The sequence below is a fragment of the Dendrobates tinctorius genome, unplaced genomic scaffold (genome assembly GCF_039654945.1).
Source record: "Dendrobates tinctorius isolate UK_male_01 unplaced genomic scaffold, ASM3965494v1 ptg000029l, whole genome shotgun sequence".
Lineage (NCBI taxonomy): Eukaryota > Metazoa > Chordata > Amphibia > Anura > Dendrobatidae > Dendrobates > Dendrobates tinctorius.
In genome coordinates, this window is record NW_027361697.1 from 26,538,848 (window position 1) to 26,563,444 (window position 24,597).

The window sequence follows — 24,597 nt, forward strand, 5'->3', positions numbered from 1 at the left end:
TTTGAGGGGAATATGTCACGAGGTTTTTGTCATGTAACCTGAGAGCAAAATAATGTAGGGGCAGAGACCCGGATTCCAGCGATGCGTCACTCTCTGGTCTGATTCCTATTGTTTTGTTACAATCCATTTTCCCTGCTGCAGATCTAACAGAGCTCAGAATGTGAGCTCTGAATAACCCCACCCACACCACTGATTTGCAGCTTTCAGTGTACCCTGTGCATAGGGAGAAACCTGCTAATCAGTTGTAGGGGTTGGGTTACATCGAGCAGTTGACAAAGGGGCAGAGGCAGGTAGTCCTGTAGTGATAATCTCCTATTGTACAAATGGTATCAACCATTTCAAGACAAGACCATTTTACCAGAGTTGAGGAGTCAGAAAGCCAAACCTCCAACTCCTAAATTTCCTGACTACGACCCCACAGCCCTGCCGCACTACTGAGCATGTGCATAAAGAGCAGCACAGATTCATCTCATCTACGACCCCACAGCCCTGCCTCACTACTGAGCATGTGCATAAAGAGCAGCACAGATTCATCTCATCTACGACCCCACAGCCCTGCCTCACTACTGAGCATGTACATAAAGTGCAGCACAGATTCATCTCATCTACGACCCCACAGCCCTGCCTCACTACTGAGCATGTACATAAAGAGCAGCACAGATTCATCTCATCTACGACCCCACAGCCCTGCCTCACTACTGAGCATGTATATAAAGTGCAGCACAGATTCATCTCATCTACGACCCCACAGCCCTGCCTCACTACTACAAATTCTTTGGTATTATCATCTTCATTTAATTTGTCGTAAATGAAAAAACTCAAGAGAGAATGAAGCAAAAAGCAAAACATTGATCATTTCACACAAAACTCCAAAAATGGGCCAGACAAAAGTATTGGCACCCTCAGCCTAATACTTGGTTGCACAACCTTTAGCCAAAATAACTGCGACCAACCGCTTCCAGTAACCATCAATGCGTTTCTTACAATGCTCTGCTGGAATTTTAGACCATTCTTCTTTGGCAAACTGCTCCAGGTCCCTGATATTTGAAGGGTGCCTTCTCCAATCTGCCATTTTTAGATCTCTCCACAGGTGTTCTATGGGATTCAGGTCTGGACTCATTGCTGGCCACCTTAGAAGTCTCCAGTGCTTTCTCTCAAACCATTTTCTAGTGCTTTTTGAAGTGTGTTTTGGGTCATTGTCCTGCTGGAAGACCCATGACCTCTGAGGGAGACCCAGCTTTCTCACACTGGGCCCTACATTATGCTGCAAAATTTGTTGGTAGTCTTCAGACTTCATAATGCCATGCACACGGTCAAGCAGTCCAGTGCCAGAGGCAGCAAAGCAACCCCAAAACATCAGGGAACCTCCGCCATGTTTGACTGTAGGGACCGTGTTCTTTCTTTGAATGCCTCTTTTTTTCTCCTGTAAACTCTATGTTGATGCCTTTGCCCAAAAACTCTACTTTTGTCTCATCTGACCAGAGAACATTCTTCCAAAATGTTTTAGGCTTTTTCAGGTAGGTTTTGGCAAACTCCAGCCTGGCTTTTTTATGTCTCGGGGTAAGAAGTGGGGCCTTCCTGGGTCTCCTACCATACAGTCCCTTTTCATTCAGACGCCGACGGATAGTACAGGTTGACACTGTTGTACCCTCGGACTGCAGGGCAGCTTGAACTTGTTTGGATGTTAGTCGAGGTTCTTTATCCAACATCCGCACAATCTTGCGTTGAAATCTCTTGTCAATTTTTCTTTTCCGTCCACATCTAGGGAGGTTAGCCACAGTGCCATGAGATTTAAACTTCTTGATGACACTGCGCACGGTAGACACAGGAACATTCTGGTCTTTGGAGATGGACTTGTAGCCTTGAGATTGCTCATGCTTCCTCACAATTTGGTTTCTCAAGTCCTCAGACAGTTCTGTGGTCTTCTTTCTTTTCTCCATGCTCAATGTGGTACACACAAGGACACAGGACAAAGGTTGAGTCAACTTTAATCCATGTCAACTGGCTGCAAGTGTGATTTAGTTATTGCCAACACCTGTTAGGTGCCACAGGTAAGTTACAGGTGCTGTTAATTACACAAATTGGAGAAGCATCACATGATTTTTTAAACAGTGCCAATACTTTTGTCCACCCTCTTTTTTCATGTTTGGTGTGGAATTATATCCAATTTGGCTTTAGGACAATTCTTTCTGTGTTTTTTCATTTAAGACAAATTAAATGAAGATAATACCACCAAAGAATTTGAGTTTGCAATCATTTTCAGGAAGAAACTGAGTATTATCTGACAGAATTGCAGGGGTGTCAATACTTTTGGCCACAACTGTACATAAAGTGCAGCACAGCACAGATTCATCTCATCTACGACCCCACAGCCCTGCCTCACTACTGAGCATGTACATAAAGTGCAGCACAGATTCATCTCAACTCCGACCCCACAGCCCTGCCTCACTACTGAGCATGTACATAAAGTGCAGCACAGATTCATCTCACCTACGACCCCACAGCCCTGCCTCACTACTGAGCATGTGCATAAAGAACAGCACAGATTCATCACATCTACGACCCCACAGCCCTGCCTCACTACTGAGCATGTACATAAAGTGCAGCACAGATTCATCTCATCTACGACCCCACAGCCCTGCCTCACTACTGAGCATGTACATAAAGTGCAGCACAGATTCATCTCATCTACGACCCCACAGCCCTGCATCACTACTGAGCATGTATATAAAGTGCAGCACAGATTCATCTCATCTACGACCCCACAGCCCTGCCTCACTACTGAGCATGTACATAAAGTGCAGCACAGATTCGACTCAACTAAGAGCTGAGATCCTGAGATCAGGAACAGAACAGACATTCATAGGACATTTCATAACTTTTCCAAATTCTTATGAAAAAATTATAGCACATCCTGCATTGTACTACTGTACCCAATTTATTATATATTTTAGGAGTCGATCAATTAGATACCACAGCGCTGATAACCTTGAGCTTTTTAAGTGGAGTTAAAATAAGAACGGGTTCAGCAACAGCTGTTAAATTTCTACCACAAATCCGTGACAATATGCACATTTAACATGCAGATTTTGTGGCATATTTCGCCCTCTACAATGCAAAGGATGAAATCCATACTTAGTCTGCAGCATGCTCCGTTTTCCAAGCAGAAATAAACTTAACTTCACAACTGTTCATTTCTTCTTCACAGACAGGGGAAAAATCCCCTAAGGTGTACTACATGGATCTGCTTTTCTGTCACTGTATTGTGTTGGGATAATTGTTATATCTATAGGTGTGCAGCCTTGCGGGAGGAATCAGCAGATGAAAAGGTGACATGGTGTGAAGTCAGCTGTTTGGGTCACCTGCTGTACTGACTTGTAGAGGATGGAGGGAAAAAAAGAAAATACCACAGATAATAGTCCACTGGCACACACTGTACACACCGATGATACAATGTAATAACTATACAAATATATATATTTTTTTTTAACCCCTTCACCCCCAAGGGTGGTTTGCACGTTCATGACCGGGCCAATTTTTACAATTCTGACCACTGTACCTTTATGAGGTCATAACTCTCGAACGCTTCCATGGATCCCGGTGATTCTGACATTGTTTTCTCGTGACATATTGTACTTCATGTTAGTGGTAAAATTTCATTCAAATAACTTGCGTTTATTTGTGAGAAAAACGGAAATTTGGCGAAAATTTTGAAAATTTCGCAATTTTCCAACTTTGAATTTTTATGCCCTTAAATCACAGAGATAAGGCACACAAAAAACTTGATAACTAACATTTCCCACATGTTTACTTTACATCAGCACAATTTTGGAACCAAAATTTTTTTTTGTTAGGAAGTTATAAGGGTTAAAAGTTGACCAGCGATTTCTCATTTTTACAACACCATTTTATTTTTAGGACCACATCACATTTGAAGCCACTTTGAGGGGTCTATATGATAGAAAATACACAAAAGTGACACCATTCTAAAAACTGCACCCCTTAAGGTGCTCAAAACCACATTCAAGAAGTTTATTAACCCTTTAGGTGCGTCACAGGAATTTTTTTGAATATTTAAAAAAAAATGAACATCTAACTTTTTTTCATAAAAAAAATACTTCAGGTTCAATTTTTTTTATTTTACCAAGGGTAACAGGAGAAATTGAACTGCAAAAGTTATTGTGCAATTTGTCCTGAGTACGCAGATACCTGATATGTGGGGGGGAACGACTGTTTCGGCGCATGGCAGAGCTCAGAATGGAAGGAGCGCCGTTTGACTTTTTCAATGCAAAATTGGCTGGAATTCAGATTGGACGCCATGTCACGTTTGGAGAGTCCCTGATGTACCTAAACAGTGGAAACCCCCTACAAGTGACCCCATTTTGGAAACTAGACCCCCCAAGGAACTTATCTAGATATGTGGTGAGAACTTTGAACCCACAAGGGCTTTACAGAAGTTTATAACGTACAGCGGTACAATTAAAAAATCATATTTTTTCCACAAAAATGATCTTTTCACCCCAATTTTTATTTTCCCAAGGGTAACAGGACCCTAAAAGTTATTGTGCAATTTGTCCTGAGTACGCTGATACCCCACATGTGGGGGTAAACCACTATTTGGGCGCATGGCAGAGCTCGGAAGGGAAGCAGCGCCATTTGACGTTTTTGGCTGGAATTGAGATCGGACACCATGTCGCGTTTGGAAAACCCCTGATGTACCAAAACAGTGGAAACCCCCCACAAATGACACCATTTTGGAAACTAGACCCCCTAAGGAACTTATCTAGATGTGTGGTGAGAACTTTGAACCCCCATGGGCTTCACAGAAGTTTATAACATAAAGCCATACAATTAAAAAATCATATTTTTTCAACAAAAATGATCTTTTCACCCTCAATTCTTATTTTTCCAAGGGTAACAGGACCCTAAAAGTTATTGTGCAATTTGTCCTGAGTACGCTGATACCCCACATGTGGGGGTAAACCACTATTTGGGCGCATGGCAGAGCTCGGAAGGGAAGCAGCGCCATTTGACGTTTTTGGCTGGAATTGAGATCGGACACCATGTCGCGTTTGGAAAACCCCTGATGTACCAAAACAGTGGAAACCTCCCACAAATGACACTATTTTGGAAACTAGACACCCTAAGGAACTTATCTAGATGTGTGGTGAGAACTTTGAACCCCCATGGGCTTCACAGAAGTTTATAACATAAAGCCATACAATTAAAAAATCATAATTTTTCCACAAAAATGATCTTTTCACCCTCAATTCTTATTTTTCCAAGGGTAACAGGACCCTAAAAGTTATTGTGCAATTTGTCCTGAGTACGCTGATACCCCACATGTGGGGGTAAACCACTATTTGGGGGCATGGCAGAGCTCGGAAGGGAAGCAGCGCCATTTGACGTTTTTGGCTGGAATTGAGATCGGACACCATGTCGCGTTTGGAAAACTCCTGATGTACCAAAACAGTGGAACCCCCCACAAAAGACACCATTTTGGAAACTAGACAAGGAACTTATCTAGATGTGTGGTGAGCACTTTGACCCCCCCAGTGCTTCACAGAAGTTTACAACGCCCGGGCGTGAAAATAAAAAATTTGTATTTTTTCCACAAACATGATCTTTTAGTCACCATTTTTTTATTTTCCCAAGGGTACCAGGAGAAATTGGACCCCAAAAGTTGTTGTCCAATTTGTCCTGAGTATGCTGATACCCCATATGTGGGAGAAAACTACTGTATGGGCACACGTCGGGGCTCGGAAGGGAAGTAGTGACGTTTTGGAATGCAGACTTTGATGGAATGGTCTGCGGGTGTGATATTGCCTTTGGAGAGCCCCTAATGTACCTAAACAGTGGAAACCCCCCACAAATGACACCATTTTGTAAACTAGACCCCCCAAGGAACTTATCTAGATGTGTGGTGAGCACTTTGACCCCCCCAGTGCTTCACAGAAGTTTACAACGCCCGGGCGTGAAAATAAAAAATTCGTATTTTTTCCACAAACATGATCTTTTAGTCACCATTTTTTTTATTTTCCCAAGGGTACCAGGAGAAATTGGACCCCAAAAGTTGTTTTCCAATTTGTCCTGAGTACGCTGCTACCCCATATGTGGGAGAAAACTACTGTATGGGCACACGTCGGGGCTCGGAAGGGAAGTAGTGACGTTTTGGAATGCAGACTTTGATGGAATGGTCTGCGGGTGTGATATTGCCTTTGGAGAGCCCCTAATGTACCTAAACAGTGGAAACCCCCCACAAATGACACCATTTTGTAAACTAGACCCCCCAAGGAACTTATCTAGATGTGTGGTGAGCACTTTGACCCCCCCAGTGCTTCACAGAAGTTTACAACGCCCGGGCGTGAAAATAAAAAATTCGTATTTTTTCCACAAACATGATCTTTTAGTCACCATTTTTTTTATTTTCCCAAGGGTACCAGGAGAAATTGGACCCCAAAAGTTGTTTTCCAATTTGTCCTGAGTACGCTGCTACCCCATATGTGGGAGAAAACTACTGTATGGGCACACGTCAGGGCTCGGAAGGGAAGTAGTGACGTTTTGGAATGCAGACTTTGATGGAATGGTCTGCGGGTGTCATGTTGCCTTTGGAGAGCCCCTAATGTACCTAAACAGTGGAAACCCCCCACAAATGACACCATTTTGAAAACTAGACCCCCCAAGGAACTTATCTAGATGTGTGGTGAGCACTTTGACCCCCCCAGTGCTTCACAGAAGTTTACAACGCCCGGGCGTGAAAATAAAAAATTCGTATTTTTTCCACAAACATGATCTTTTAGTCACCATTTTTTTTATTTTCCCAAGGGTACCAGGAGAAATTGGACCCCAAAAGTTGTTTTCCAATTTGTCCTGAGTACGCTGCTACCCCATATGTGGGAGAAAACTACTGTATGGGCACACGTCAGGGCTCGGAAGGGAAGTAGTGACGTTTTGGAATGCAGACTTTGATGGAATGGTCTGCGGGTGTCATGTTGCCTTTGGAGAGCCCCTAATGTACCTAAACAGTGGAAACCCCCCACAAATGACACCATTTTGAAAACTAGACCCCCCAAGGAACTTATCTAGATGTGTGGTGAGCACTTTGACCCCCCCAGTGCTTCACAGAAGTTTACAACGCCCGGGCGTGAAAATAAAAAATTCGTATTTTTTCCACAAACATGATCTTTTAGTCACCATTTTTTTTATTTTCCCAAGGGTACCAGGAGAAATTGGACCCCAAAAGTTGTTGTCCAATTTGTCCTGAGTACGCTGACACCCCATATGTGGGAGAAAACTACTGTATGGACACACGTCGGGGCTCGGAAGGGAAGCAGTGACGTTTTGGAACGCAGACTTTGATGGAATGGTCTGCGGGTGTCATGTGCGTTTGGAGAGCCCCTGATGTACCTAAACTATTGAAACTCCCCACAAGTGACCCCATTTTGGACACTAGACCCCCCACAGAACTTATCTAGATGTGTGGTGAGCACTTTGAACCCCCAAGTGCTTCACAGAAGTTTATAACACTCGGACGTGAAAATAAAAAAATCATTTTTTTTCCACAAAAATGATATTTTTGCCCCCAATTTTTTATTTTCCTAAGGGTAACAGGAGAAATTGGACCCCAAAAATTGTTTTGCAATTTGTCCTGAGTAGGCTGATACCCTACATGAGGGGGTAAAACACTGTTTGGGCGCATAGCAGAGCTTGGAAGGGAAGGAGCACCATTTGACTTTTTCAACTCAGAATTGGCTGGAATTGAGATCAGACGCCATGTTGCATTTGGAGAGCCCCTGATGTGCCCAAACAGTGGAAACCCCCAATTCTAACTCCAACCCGAACCCCAACACGCCCCTAACCCTAGCCCTAACCCTAGCCCTAGCCCTAGCCCTAACCCTAACCCTAGCCCTAACCCTAACCCTAGCCCTAACCCTAACCCTAACCCTAGCCCTAACCCTAACCTAACCCTACCCCAACACACCCCTAGCCCTAACCCTAGCCCTAACCCTAATGGAAAAATGGAAATAAATACATTTTTTTTATTTTATTATTTTTCCGTAACTAAAGGGGTGATAACGGGGGGTTTGATTTACTATTTATGGCGGTTTTTATGTTTGGCGGCTGTCGCACGCTAAAAGACGCTTTTTATTGTAAAAATAGTTTTTGCATCACCACATATTGAGAGCTATAATTTTTCCGTATTTTGACCCACCGAGTCATGTGAGGTCTTATTTTTTGCGGGACGAGTTGACGTTTTTATTGGTACCATTTTCGGGCACGTGAAATTTTTTGATCGCTTTTTATTCTGATTTTTGGGACGCAGAATGAACAAAAACCAGCGTTTCATGAATTTCTTTTGGGGGGGTGCGTTTACACCGTTCCGCGTGCGGTAAAATTGATAAAGCGCTTTTATTCTTCGGGTCAGTACGGTTACAGCGATACCTCATTTAGGTCTTTTTTTATGTTTTTGTCGGTTTTATGCAATGAAAACTATTTTATATAAAAAATAATTATTTTTGCATCGCTTTATTCTGCGAGTTATAACTTTTTTATTTTTTCGCTGATGATGCTGTGTGGCAGCTCGTTTTTTGCGGGACAAGATGACGTTTTCAGCGGTACCATGGATATTTATATGCGTCTTTTTGATCTCGCGTTATTGCACTTTTTGTTTGGCGGTATGATAATAAATCATTATTTTTTGCTTCGTTTTTTATTTTTATTTTTTAAGGGGTTCGCTAAAGGGGTTAACTAATGGGACAGTTTTATAGGGCAGGTCGTTACGGACGCGGCGATACCTAATATGTGTACATTTATTGTTTTTTTTTTTTATTATTTTCAAAAAATGAATTTATTGGGGAATATTTTTTTTTTTTTTTACTAATTTATTTGGCGATTTTTTTAAATTTATTTTTACACTTTTTTTTTAATTTTTTTTTACTTTATTACATAGTCCCAGGTGGGACATCACTGTCCTGTGACAGATCGCTGATCTGTCACATCACAGATCACTGTGACAGATCAGCAATCTGTCACAGGCAGTGCACAAGGCTTCCTCATGCCTGCGCTTTGCAGGCACTGAGGAAGCCAGCTTCCCCAGGCCCCCGAAGGCCCCCGTCGCCATCTTGGATTCGGGGGCCTGGAGGATAGGAGCCCCCCGCAGCAGCGCTGCACATTGCGCTGCCGTGGGGGGCTCAGGGAAGCACGGAGGGAGCCCCCTCCCTGCCGATGCTTCCCTTTAACTCCCTGGACACCGCGATCGCGTTTGATCGCGGTGTGCAAGGGGTTAATGTGTCGGGGGCGGTCCGTGACCGCCCCTGACACATTGTGCCGGGTGTCAGCTGTGATAATCAGCTGACACCCGGCCGCGATTAGCGGCGCTCACCACGTGGGCGCCGCTGATCGCGGTAGACGTACTATCCCGTCCCCGGTCATACGGGCCCGGGTACCGTGGACGGGATAGTACGTCTCATGTCAGGAAGGGGTTAAAGTACAAAACAAGGCCGGGTGACCACGATCCGGAACTAGCAGCACTTTGGACACAGCACATGTCCGCTTCATCCAAAGAGTTGCCTTCTACTGAACGCAGGTGAATCCATGTGTTCACTGAACCGTGCGGATTTACCGAGTCCACTACATTCGTATTGATGTAATTTCTCTTGTGGAGACTAGCGCCTATGCAAGAGAAATTGACATGCTGCAGTCTAGAAAGACGCGCCACTTGTCAGTGTTCGCGGGTGACTATGGACACATAATGGACATGGATTTCTTGAAACCCCATACACTATGCTGGAACATCTGGCCGCTGCGGATTTGATGCCGCCTAAGTATGTAGCGTCAAACCCACAGCAAATTACTAATCATGGGCACGTACCCTTACAAAATAAATATGTGCAAAATGCAAACAAGCTGGTAACAAATGGCCTTTAAAATAAATACTGATCCAAAGGCTCATACCAGAGCAGCTGCTGAAAGGTAAGGGTGTGTGCACATGTCCGGTAATCATCTGCTTGAAGCAGATCCAGGAAAAAACAAAACGTACAGTAATAATGATATTAGCAAATATCTACAATTAAGGCCCCTTTACATTTAGCGATGCACCAGCGATCCCAACCAGCGATACGACCCGGTCAGGATCGCTGGTGCATCGCTAAATGGTCAGGCAGATCTCACAGCGATGCAGCAGCGATGCATCGGACGATACTTACCTTTCAGACGCGGCGATCCTGACGTCCTCCGTCCGCGCGTCGCTCGTCGGCGCCAGCAGGAAGCGCCCGACGAGAAATGGAGCTGCGCGATCAGCGATGGACAGCGGGGGAGCCGGTCGGAGGTAAGTATCACACAGCGATATCGCTAGCGATATTGCTGCTGTGTCACCAAATCGGTGATGCTTTAGCGATATCGCTATGTGTAAAACCCCCTTTAGAAATGTAGTACAGTTCTTCTGATTTGCCACGTCGCTCACCCCATGTACAGGGCAATGCAGTAGCTTAAATATCCATGGTTACGATGACTCATAGTGATAGTTAGTTACTAGTGGTTGTAACCATGCAATGTCCTGCACATGGGGTAAATGACGGCGCAAATCAGAAGAACTATCCAACATTTTTAATTGGCGGTATTTGCTAATGTTATTACACTTACTACAAATAAAGGATTTTGGAGATGGGGATAGTCCTTTAAATGTTTAAGAAAAATAAAAAAAAAAGATGTAGTTGCAACGAGCTTTGGTGAGATTTTGATGTTGTAAATTCTCTCACCCATTAATTAAAATAGGTTACTTGCATGTTTTCGAAAATACGCAAAGTAAAAAACTAACTAAAAACGTAGCCTTATCTGGTGGATTTGCTCTGCGCTGACAAGCAGCTTGGCCGCGCCATCAGCAATTCCCCAATCCAGGCTACATTATTGCTCAGACTCTGAGGCACATTTTAGGTGGAAAGTCACTTCGGGACCGGTTTACACAACTCAGTTTGCAGTTTGATGAGATTTGGTGCCCTGGATATTAAATAGGAAATGTATTAAAAAGAAATCATTTAGGTCAGGAAATCCTTGGACATTGATTGGCTAAATTATGAAAATTCCATGTACTCCAGTGCAATGGATTTTAGACAATGCTATCAAACTGTGACTGACGTGTAGACCGCCAGCTTTGATTTCAAAGGGTAGAAGTGGAGTTTACAAAAAAATGTTGCATTAACAAATTTGGAATTGCAGACATATTTCACAGAGCCTCCACATGACAAAGCACTGTTAATCTTAAAATTGCATTATTTCAAAGACATGGATGCAAAGACTTTACCAAATACGGAGCTTCCTCCTAGAAATCCTTTGCTAGGTCTCTCCATCAGCCGTCATTAGTTGCTGCTCACCTGTGGTCCCTGTCTGCTTTCAATGACGTTACACTCTCATGTCCGGGGGGGTCTCCTTATTTGCGCTCAGCAGCCTTGTAGGCATGCATAAGGCTGCAGCGTTTGGGTCAGGAGACCTGCTCCTAATCAAGAAGTCATGGGCAAGTGAATATAGCCAGATTCATATCAGTACATCAAAGTTCACAGGTGACAATTCTGTCACTATCCAAATACTTCTAAACCCGACTGTTCTTGCTCTCTTTATGCATCCAATTTTATTTTTTGGCTAAAAATACATACAAAAAACACAACACCCAATGTTTGGCAGCTGCTGGAAGTTGTGATCTCTGAAAGCTTTTATTAATAACATTGTCGGTTAGTTGGTCTCCTGACTTACGACTACTGTGCTGTCTCCATTCTACAGCGCTATGTACAAAGGGTGCATATACAAGCACTGTACTAATCTGCGCACTTAACCTAAAGTGTATGTCGGGAGCGTTTCCTGATGAATACTTTAATATTCCCATAGGTCCCCATTCAATTAGACGATGACCAAAAGTATGCTCCTTTGGCCTCCGAGGCCCGTTTTGCATCTTGTACTGTTTGCTTTGCTGTATGGGAAAACGAAATAGACAAGATTATACAGAAATGTACATTTTACTATGGGTCCCTATGGTGGGCAGATGCCCAGGCATACATCCTGTGTGACCACTGTCGGGCATACATCTTCTGAGCGTATATGCCCAGTAGTAGCCATAAACAGTGTGATTTTAACCAAGTTTAGGGTGTTGTTTCCTTAGGCTGGTTTCACACAACCGTCTTTTTCACCATCCAAGTTCAGAGCATGATGTACGGGACAGCCACGGGTAGCCTGACCCAAACTGGACAGCCTCATGCATGCCAACGAGGGCATTAAGTTTGGACAGGAGAGCTGTAGCCGGTCTGTTCCCATGTGATGGAACACGGATGTGTCTCTGTAAACAGATTCCCTTTGACAACAGTTCGCTGCCATGTAAGAGGATCCTATATTTCTCATTATACAGACAGCAGCTCGACAGTTTCCACAGCTCGACCATTGTTATCATCATTGAATTATAATACAATGGTGTTTGTTGTCGGCACTATAGATTGACTAAATATCTTCACCCAAACTTTTCCTCTAACTAAACCCCCAGTTGCCAAACAAGAAATAACTGCTGAAAATTTGGGTGACAGCTATTTACAGTTGTGGTCAAAAGTATTGACACCCCTGCAATTCTGTCAGATAATACTCAGTTTCTTCCTGAAAATGATTGCAAACACAAATTCTTTGGTATTATCTTCATTTAATTTGTCTTAAATGAAAAAACACAAAAAGAATTGTCCTAAAGCCAAATTGGATATAATTCCACACCAAACATAAAAAAGAGGGTGGACAAAAGTATTGGCACTGTTCGAAAAATCATGTGATGCTTCTCTAATTTGTGTAATTAACAGCACCTGTAACTTACCTGTGGCACCTAACAGGTGTTGGCAATAACTAAATCACACTTGCAGCCAGTTGACATGGATTAAAGTTGACTCAACCTCTGTCCTGTGTCCTTGTGTGTACCACATTGAGCATGGAGAAAAGAAAGATGAGCATGGAGAAAAGAAAGATGACCACAGAACTGTCTGAGGACTCGAGAAACCAAATTGTGAGGAAGCATGAGCAATCTCAAGGCTACAAGACCATCTCCAAAGACCTGAATGTTCCTGTGTCTACCGTGCACAGTGTCATCAAGAAGTTTAAAGCCCATGGCACCGTGGCTAACCTCCCTAGATGTGGACGGAAAAGAAAAATTGACAAGAGATTTCAACGCAAGATTGTGCGGATGTTGGATAAAGAACCTCGACTAACATCCAAACAAGTTCAAGCTACCCTTCAGTCCGAGGGTACAACAGTGTCAACCCGTACTATCCGTCGGCGTCTGAATGAAAAGGGACTGTATGGTAGGACACCCAGGAAGACCCCACTTCTTACCCCGAGACATAAAAAAGCCAGGCTGGAGTTTGCCAAAACTTACCTGGAAAAGCCTAAAACGTTTTGGAAGAATGTTCTCTGGTAGAAGAGACAAAAGTAGAGCTTTTTGGGCAAAGGTATCAACATAGAGTTTACAGGAGAAAAAAAAAAGGCATTCACAGAAAAGAATGCGGTCCCTACAGTCAAACATGGCAGAGGTTCCCTGATGTTTTGGGGTTGCTTTGCTGCCTCTGGCACTGGACTGCTTGACCGTGTGCATGGCATTATGAAGTCTGAAGACTACCAACAAATTTTGCAGCATAATGTAGGGCCCAGTGTGAGAAAGCTGGGTCTGGCTCAGAGGTCATGGGTCTTCCAGCAGGACAATGACCCAAAACACACTTCAAAAAGCACTAGAAAATGGTTTGCGAGAAAGCACTGGAGACTTCTAAGGTGGCCAGCAATGAGTCCAGACCTGAATCCCATAGAACACCTGTGGAGAGATCTAAAAATGGCAGTTTGGAGAAGGCACCCTTCAAATATCAGGGACCTGGAGCAGTTTGCCAAAGAAGAATGGTCTAAAATTCCAGCAGAGCATTGTAAGAAACTCACTGATGGTTACCGGAAGCGTTTGGTCACAGTTATTTTGGCTAAAGGTTGTGCAACCAAGTATTAGGCTGAGGGTGCCAATACTTCTGTCTGGCCCATTTTTGGAGTTTTGTGTGAAATGATCAATGTTTTGCTTCATTCTCTTTTGTGTTTTTTCATTTAAGACAAATTAAATGAAGATAATAATACCAAAGAATTTGTGTTTGCAATCATTTTCAGGAAGAAACTGAGTATTATCTGACAGAATTGCAGGGGTGTCAATACTTTTGGCCACAACTGTAGGTAGGAACACATACAAGGCTGCCATAGTGCAGCTGAAAACTGCGCCGCCTGTAATAGATCATTACCATCACAAAATTAACGAGGTTTACCTCTTTACAACATAATCACTGATTATAGCAAGCTGCACAACTTACCAGTCTAGTCAGCTGCCCAAATCCACCGATAGCTGCTCCATTCCAGGTCCCGGCCGCTTTACCTTCAGTTTTTGCCCTGGTCATATACTGACAAGACTGAAAGCAAAGCAGCCGGGACCTGGAATGGAGCAGCTATCGGTGGCATAGAGCCTTCATGTATCGACACAAGAGCACGAGTGTAAAGGGTTGAAGGCACATTTATTTAGATAGGTAAACCCCCTTCACTACTGTTGCAGAAGAGGGGCTGGCCACTGAAATAATAGCATGAGATCACTGCTAGAGTTTAAAATTCACAGCTGATTTTGATATACATTTTTTTTTCCTAGAAAACACTCTGGACACAGGTTTTGGGCACAAGGGGTGCTCATCAGAGTTAAGCGAATTTTTCAAAGTTCAGTTCTGATTTTATGATTTGCGCCGAATATCGTTTGTGCAATAGTCACCGAACACAGCCAAACGTCATTGCGATCAAATGGGAGTAGAAATGAACGAATATGTTCGGAACGATCGTCAAACATAAATTCGGCATGAATATGGCAAATTCAGATTCGGCAACCGATTCCGAACATATTCACTCAACTCCAGTGCTCATACCCGTGCATGTTTATTTCAACAAGAGCAGAATGCTATTTGCTAAAGCTGGGTAAAAACGTGTAGTAATGAGCGAATGTGCACGGATAAGGTGTTATCCGAGCATGCTTGTGTGCTAACCGAGTGTCTTCGGCGTGTTCAAAAAATATGTTGAGTCCACACGCCTGCATGTCTCGCGATTGTTCGACAGCTGCAACACATGCAGTCACAGGGACTCAAACACATTATTCGAGCATGCTGAAGACAATCGCTTAGCATCCATAGGGAGTCGGACAGCACTTGGATGACACCGAGTGTGGTCTGATTTTCACGAGGACAGAGTGGAGGTTGAGTGGCGAAACCTCTTTTTCTTCTCCACATCAAATAAAAACAGATGCCACTCTGATCAAAGTCAGACCACAATAATTTGTCCATTTTTCTCGGATGTGTGAACCTATCCAAACAATCCAAGCCTATGAAACCTCATTCTGATGCTCCACAGACATACTGTACATTATAAAAGCCACTTCCGGTTCGCACAAACCCATGTGTGATCTGGCTGGTCTGAACTGCAGTCACACGATTGAGAAAAATATCTGAGTGATGCTGGAATTCGGGGAAAACGGCAGTCAGTGATTATTTGATTGCACTCAAAGTACACATATTTACACAAGTTTAGCAAAATAATAATTAAACAGGATTGCTTCTTCAAAGACTTAAGCATGCTGAAATCCAACATTTCCATTAAGAGCCCACAGGGAATCTGCCGCCTCCAGGTGATTGTTTAACGAGGACCTGTTACTTCTGTTGACATGCTGTGTTAGATATATTCTATAATACAAACATTTACAAGGAACTGTGTACAGTTCCTATGTTATTCCTCCTGAAAATGTATGACTGTATTCGGTAGTATTATTTTTGACCCCGTGTATTCTGTCAACCAGTGTTGTCGATGTCCGTGCGGGGATTAGAAAGGAACGCAAAATCCTAAACGCTCCAAAACTTCATGTGGATTCAAAGTATTATCTAGAAGATCCAACAGGACACATTGCAGATGTAATATATGGACTTTATGCTTCTACTGACCTGCACTTACAGTGTCCTAGATCCCTATGACACTGCAGGTTTGGTCCAGCAGAATGCTCAGGACTTTGTTACTGTTGGCTCCATTTCGCTTTTACTGGGTGTCTGCATGGTCTCACATTATAGGCATGTGTTTGCCTGGAAAAGCCAAGTAGAGCCAATGAATTATAGCAAGCGGCAGAGGCAACATCCGTCAGACCCCTGCCAATTCTAGTGATAGCCCACCAATGTGTTTTGACAAAAAAAAAAAAAAATATTACAAATGGGAGCTACACCAAATCCAATAGAACAACACTAGGGTCAGTTCTAGAAACTAAGCAAGACTGACAGGCAAACAGCAAGGAAATCATAAAGAACATCCACAATAAACAGGAAGTTTACCAAGAATGTAAATATCCTGGAATACAGAAGAAGCAAAAACTACAAGACTACGACGTTTACACACTTATGGAATTACCCTAAAAAGACAAGATTTTAACGAGGGTCTTCTCCAAGACAGGATTACTGAAGCATCACCTCGGCCCGACATCCACAGTTCATTTGCTAGAGGCAAGTACCGGAGTGGAGTCATTTAAGATTGTGGAAATCTTATATGGTAGTCATTTAGAAACTATAATTTCATTTGGCCAACGTGCATGAACAAGATAAAACTGTTTAACATCTATATCATATTAAAAAGCTTTATCGATGACATGAAAAGTGTCTCCTACAGCGACAGTCACTGCAGGTATTAAATAGAACAGGCTATTCGCGTCAATGCTGATCCTCGGTGGCAATGAAACATTAGCGGTGAGCGAACGTGCTCGGATAAGGTGTGATCCGAACATGCACATGTGATAACCGAGTGACTTCGGCATGCTTAAAAAATATGCTGAGGTAGCATGTCTCACGGCTGTTTGTTAGGCAATCCCCGCATGTGATGTGGCTGTCGAATGAATAGTCGCGAAACATGCAAGCGCGAACACTCAAACATTTTCGGGCACGCCGAAGACACTTGGTTAGCTTCCTAGCATGTTCGAGTAACACCTTATCCTCGCATGTTTGCTCATTACTAAAGAACATCCATTCCTGATGAAAATAATCATTAGATGGCTGGGAGTCATCCCGAGGACACAGGTCCTATGTCCACCATGGAAATGGCGCAGTAGTGTGCAAGTGTAACCACTATTCTATTCACTATGGGAGTCAAGGTCCCATATAAGAGTTACTGCTCAAATTGTAAATGGAGCAGTAGTCGTGCATGCAGATACTAGTGCTCTATTCACAATTGCCCCTTTGTTGACCCCAATTATCAACTACTAGATGGTGGCCTGATTCTAACGCATCGGGTATTCTAGAATATGTATGTAGTTTATTTATGAAGATTCAAGAATAACAGAATGAATACACAGGATATTCCAGGTAAAATATATACATTATCATTAAATGTTATTGCTCATAGAGTATTGAGGTCGTTCGTCGTTGTCCCTGTCAAACACACCGATGCATGCTGGCCAGCGGGAGACCGACGTTCAAAAGATGATCCAGTACGATCCACCACGATCGGCGATCTCACAGCAGGGGCCTGGTCGCTGCTACGTGACATACTGAGCGAGATCGCTAGCGCTGGTTGGGATACTTCCGCAGCCGGGAGATGACTGGCTAGTGCCGGTCATCTCCAGGCTGCGTCGCCACTGACCACCGTGTGGCAGATGACCCGCGGTGACCGGGCGCGACCAATCACCAACAGGCGCAGTCCGGATGCGAATTGGCACGACGGTAGCAGTGGCGTGCGTCATGACAATTGGCGGCCAGACTGCGCCCATCGTGATTGGTCGCGGCCGGCCGCGACCAATCAGCGACACGGGATTTCCGTTACAGAGAGAAAGACAAACAGAATTAGACGATTATATATTTGATAAGGGCCAGTGGAATAACCTCCTTTACGCAACAGTTAGGGAAAAAAAAGTTGGAAAAGTTGTAACCGGTACATGTTACCTACAAGGTTCTTTTCCTGGTGTAAAAATATAAAACTTTTGGTTGGCATTGAGTGTATTAGAGAATAGTGAACACATTTGCACAACCTGGGTGCAGCGGCCATCTTGCTAGTCCAGGGCTGCCGGATGGGAGCATCGGGAGCCACCTCCTATCTGCTGGAATTCCTGCCTTCTGTGATTTGTAAGCCCGAAGCAACATTATTGCTGTGGTGTGACATTGCATCTAGTAATCAGAAGAGGCGCCGGGATGCTGGCAAGAGGGTTCGCAGAGCTCCCATCTAGAACTCACGGACTATTGATGTAATCGGTGCACAAGGGTCCTGCAAATTTATTTGCTCATCTTTATTATGGTTGTATTTAGGGCTAAGTCACATGACCATATAGCAGCCATATTTTCTTGTCTGCATTACGACCACAAGTTCTGGCCCGACTGTACGTCTTGTGATGAGACTACTGGTTTGAGACAAGACCTGTGGAAGCAGTATGGCCGCTACATGGTCATGTGAATCAGTCCTTAGGGCTGAGATGTCAGAGGCAACACCCCACAACTTGCTAAATCCCTATCCCAAAAAGCAGAAAACACAGGAGGTAGAGAACTTGAAAAATAACAAAAATGTATAGAAATATTGGGTATATACTAAGCAACTAGAAGTAATGACAAGATGGTCTGTTCCTTCTGAAATATACAAGTGCCATGCAGCACAACCGGCTTTACTCTCATCCTTTAATTGAATTTGGTCTGGCGATTGGCTTCCGTTTCAGAGCAGCTTATAATTTTCCAAAAGCAATAGGGTCCCATAAATAAACGCCTAAGAAGAGGACCAAGATACGGGAATCACAATGTAAAAACACCCGTGGAAAAAACGGTTCTGCCACCAAGAACCTTACACCTCGGCTATGAGGTTTATAGACAAGGTTACCAGGAACACAGACCAAAACAAAGGATGGTTTACTTCTTGTGACATCTCCCAACTAAAAAGAGAAAACACCTGCTTTAATGACATTTACAATAGGATTCCATGGAGAACAAGGAAGTAATGCACTTTGTGCGCCTATAACAGGCAAAAGCGAGGAATCGTTTCTTCTGTCTGCTTAATAGAGCCCAATAATGAGGCAAATAAAAAAAAACATCATCCACTGTAAACAGCAACACTGTGCCACCTCAGCCATAAAAGAGTTAATAAAACTACTGACATATTGTGACTTAGGCCAGGGTCACGCAACCGATTTTCTCTAATCCGAGAATATCAGTCCGATTATACTGATCAGGGTAAGATCCAAGTTTCTCAGATGGGGAGAAAAAAAAAAAAAAAAAGGTTTCTCCATCTTCTACATGCAGTGTCTGAAAAATCTATCTAATCGGTCCGATATTTTCCATGGACCTATAGACATGAATGGACGACAGCCATCCGATTACTGGATGCAACTCTTCTTTGTGAGCAAGGGAAGATTTCACCTAGGCTTGTCTGAACCCCACCTGGAATTAAGGACAACATAGCGCTAATATAAGGGGATTATATTCTGTTTCCTCCAGGACTGCGATTACGTAGTAGAATAAAACCAGGGTACCTATGCTGAAAAACGATATCCCAGAAACCGATCAATAAGAAACTAGACGTGTTCAAAGCAAGAATCAATACAGACAATGCACACTCTCCTAGATCATCATGGTCATACGCATTTCTCACTATAAGAAACTGGATTATATGATAATTAGAACGGTATCGTGAGCAGAAGTCTCCGGAACCACAAGGAAAATGCCATCAATGTTATATGTGCCTGACAAGTTCTTCTAAAACAATGCCCCTACAAATATTACTGAAATATGTACAAGAAAAAAAAAAAAATAGAAAATATACAATAAATCTATATTATCTATTAAAGTAAACTACACAAAAATATAATGAACCTAAAAATATTAAAATTATATACAATGAATGAATCTACAGACATTACTGACAAATTATTTACAATAATGAAAATTATACAATTATTCTAATTAATTACACAATAAAATGATGAACTATATCTATATCGCGCACACATACATAAATTTTTTTTTAAACAATATAAACTACATTAAAAATAATGTAATGAATCAGGTGACTTAATGACAACCAAATTAAAAGCAAAATTCTAATTAATAAATGACAACACAACCAATAAATTACTTCTAATGACAGACCGGATTTCAACTGACCAACTCCTGCTATACGGCCAGCGGATAAGTCCATATTAAGCCTGCAAGACCCAAATCCTTGCAATTCTACTAAGTGAATGTGAATCACAGCAGAGACACCAGCGGCCCCCCTCCTTAACACTATGGAAATCTAAAAGCTTAGTTTCAAAAGTGGGATCTAAAGAGTTCGAAACATTATAGAGAAGGGTGGGGGGGGGTCCACTCCTTGTGGAAGTAATATGGACCAGCTAATGATGCCGTATAAGGGTATGTGCACACGTTGCGGATTACCCTGCGGATTTTTCGGCGCAGATTTTGCTACATCCGCAGGTAAAATGACCTGTGGATTTAGTGCAGATTTACTGCGGATTTCGCCTCTGTTTTTACACCTGCAGATTCCTATAAAAGAACAGTTGTAAAATGCTGCACAATCCGCACAAAGAATTGACATGTTGCGGAAATGAACCCGCAGCGTTTATCCTGTGGATTTTTCCGCAGCATGTGCACAGCGGTTTTCGTTTTACATAGACTTTAATGGTACTGTACAACGCAGGAGAATCTGCTGCGGATCCGCAGGGCAAAATCCGCAACGTGTGCACATACCCTTACAGCCACGAGACTGGCCTTACACTTATCAGGCATCACTACAATATCAGTCGTCTCCATGGGATTAGGATGCCCCAATATGTCACTTGTGCTAATGCTTTCCCCATCGTGCACGATCAATGGAGATCTTATATGTGATGAGCAATGACACACCAGGGATCTTTGCAGGTGATGGAGGGGGGGCACAATCCCCCATTATTAGGCGAGGCGATTGGGGCAAGACTGTCACTGGCTGCCCACCTGGGGCAGGACCCTTCTCGGCTGCCCACCAGGGGCCGGACCCTTCTCGGCTGCCCGCCTTGGGGCCCGAACCCTCTCGGCTGCCCGCCTTGGGGCCCGAACCCTCTCGGCTGCCCGCCTTGGGGCCCGAACCCTCTCGGCTGCCCGCCTTGGGGCCCGAACCCTCTCGGCTGCCCGCCTTGGGGCCCGAACCCTCTCGGCTGCCCGCCTTGGGGCCCGAACCCTCTCGGCTGCCCGCCTTGGGGCCCGAACCCTCTCGGCTGCCCGCCTTGGGGCCCGAACCCTCTCGGCTGCCCGCCTTGGGGCCCGAACCCTCTCGGCTGCCCGCCTTGGGGCCCGAACCCTCTCGGCTGCCCGCCTTGGGGCCCGAACCCTCTCGGCTGCCCGCCTTGGGGCCCGAACCCTCTCGGCTGCCCGCCTTGGGGCCCGAACCCTCTCGGCTGCCCTCCTTGGGGCCCGAACCCTCTCGGCAGCCCTCCTTGGGGCCCGAACCCTCTCGGCAGCCCTCCTTGGGGCCCGAACCCTCTCGGCAGGCCACCTTGGGGACGGAACCCTCTCGGCTGCCCACCTTGGGGACGGAACCCTCTCGGCTGCCCACCTTGGGGCCGGAACCCTCTCGGCTGCCCACCTTGGGGCCGGAACCCTCTCGCCTGCCCACCTTGGGGCCGGACCCCTCTCGCCTGCCCACCTTGGGGCCGGACCCCTCTCGGCTGCCCACCTTGGGGCCGGACCCCTCTCGGCTGCCCACCTGGGGCAGGATTGGCCCCAGCAGCCACCCCTGGAGCAGGCCTGTGCCTGTCATTCATTGCCTGCAGGTCCCAGGATCCCTCTCTGCACAAGTTCTGCACAACTCTCTGCTGCTCACAAAGTAAGTTCCCCGCTCCCGGCCGGGAGGCAGCGGGCAGGACGGCGGCCACAGACCTCCCCGAGGCTCCGCACCGTCCACAGCACGTCCCCGGCCCCCTCACCTGGTAGTCGGTCAGGATAATCTCCCGGTCCATGTTGGACGCCATGGCGGTTCCGGCTGCTCTTGTCCGAGCACCTGGGGGAATGGAGGGAGGCTCCGAGCACACAGGGGAGGGAGAGAAGCGCCCCCTCCTCACATGAAGAGAAGCGCTGGGAAACCGAGAGGAAGCGGGGATACAGGAAACCAGCAGGGAATGGCAGCACCGCCTCCTCCGCCCTCACCCTGCCCCAGCCCGCAGCCCTCTCAGACCCCCCTCCGACTCTCGCCGCCCGCACTCCGCGCCTGTCGCACCGTTTGCGTGTCACGCTGTCGCACTGGACGACGTTTTGCGACCGTCACGTGATCTTCGGACAGGGTAGTACACAACGACCCGAGGAGGGTATGCCAAGTGCCGCCTTTACCGCAGCTCCCCCTAGTGTCGGCCCCGGGAACCGCGCGCTGGTCGGATATTCCTGCTCTGCCCAGTCGGGGAGGGCGCAGCGCAAAGTGACAGTGTCTGAATTATCCGCCGGCGTCGTTACCACGGGGGAGAGCAGCCGGGTGATGTGCACGGTGCAGCTGTCCGCCTCCTGCCATTAAACATTTCTTACGGTCAGGGCCGGTTTTAGGCAAAGTTTAAAATGGGGCCCCAAATGCTCTCACATTGCCCATCACCCAGAACTGCACTTCTGTTATATTTACATGCGCTGAGTTCAGGACACTAAATGATTGTGATCAACAATATGGAAATCGTTCAAAACTTGTTTCCCGGCCTCTTCCCACTGTCTGAGAAAGAATGATGGGGACAGAACGATCACTAATGGATCACTAACAGATCACCATACAGTATCATGTTATCAGCAGCACAGCTACAGTTTACACCGGCGATGTGCTGCTGAGAACAAGGATTTCTGTGCCGCCAGTAACAATCCAATCACTCCATGTATAGGCAGCAGTTTGCTTGTTTAGTATAATACACCCCATAATCCTCCATATATTACAATGTGCCCCACAGTCCTCCATATAGTATAATACACTCCTCATAGTCCACCATATAGTATAATACACTCCTCATAGTCCACCATATAGTATAATACACTCCTCATAGTCCACCATATAGTATAATACACTCCTCATAGTCCACCATATAGTATAATACACTCCTCATAGTCCTCCATATAGTATAATACACTCCTCATAGTCCTCCATATAGTATAATACACTCCTCATAGTCCACCATATAGTATAATACACTCCTCATAGTCCTCCATATAGTATAATACACTCCTCATAGTCCACCATATAGTATAATACACTCCTCATAGTCCTCCATATAGTATAATACACTCCTCATAGTCCTCCATATAGTATAATACACTCCTCATAGTCCACCATATAGTATAATACACTCCTCATAGTCCACCATATAGTATAATACACTCCTCATAGTCCTCCATATAGTATAATACACTCCTCATAGTCCTCCATATAGTATAATACACTCCTCATAGTCCACCATATAGTATAATACACTCCTCATAGTGCTCCATATAGTATAATACACTCCTCATAGTCCTCCATATATTACAATGTGCCCCACAGTCCTCCATATAGTATAATACACTCCTCATAGTCCACCATATAGTATAATACACTCCTCATAGTCCTCCATATAGTATAATACACTCCTCATAGTCCTCCATATAGTATAATACACTCCTCATAGTCCACCATATAGTATAATACACTCCTCATAGTCCACCATATAGTATAATACACTCCTCATAGTCCTCCATATAGTATAATACACTCCTCATAGTCCTCCATATAGTATAATACACTCCTCATAGTCCACCATATAGTATAATACACTCCTCATAGTCCACCATATAGTATAATACACTCCTCATAGTCCTCCATATAGTATAATACACTCCTCATAGTCCTCCATATAGTATAATACACTCCTCATAGTCCACCATATAGTATAATACACTCCTCATAGTGCTCCATATAGTATAATACACTCCTCATAGTCCTCCATATAGTATAATACACTCCTCATAGTCCTCCATATAGTATAATACACTCCTCATAGTCCACCATATAGTATAATACACTCCTCATAGTCCACCATATAGTATAATACACTCCTCATAGTCCACCATATAGTATAATACACTCCTCATAGTCCTCCATATAGTATAATACACTCCTCATAGTCCTCCATATAGTATAATACACTCCTCATAGTCCTCCATATAGTATAATACACTCCTCATAGTCCACCATATAGTATAATACACTCCTCATAGTCCACCATATAGTATAATACACTCCTCATAGTCCTCCATATAGTATAATACACTCCTCATAGTCCTCCATATAGTATAATACACTCCTCATAGTCCACCATATAGTATAATACACTCCTCATAGTCCACCATATAGTAAAATACACTCCTCATAGTCCTCCATATAGTATAATACACTCCTCATAGTCCTCCATATAGTATAATACACTCCTCATAGTCCACCATATAGTATAATACACTCCTCATAGTCCACCATATAGTATAATACACTCCTCATAGTCCTCCATATAGTATAATACACTCCTCATAGTCCTCCATATAGTATAAT

General features: G+C 44.3%; 1 protein-coding gene across 2 annotated transcripts in view; it reads right to left on the reverse strand.

Annotated features, from left to right (window-relative positions):
* The window catches only part of PKN2 (protein kinase N2), a 159,847-nt gene extending 137,335 nt beyond the window's left edge, over nt 1-22,512 (reverse strand). The window contains exon 1 of one of the 2 annotated variants that reach the window (XM_073571495.1): nt 21,977-22,512. In XM_073571495.1, coding sequence (XP_073427596.1) covers nt 21,977-22,021 — 45 coding nt within the window. In that variant the 5' untranslated portion in view covers nt 22,022-22,512. The remainder of the gene's footprint in view (nt 1-21,976) is intronic. The other variant, XM_073571496.1, reaches the window with a different exon arrangement.
* Between the last annotated feature and the right edge of the window lie 2,085 nt (nt 22,513-24,597).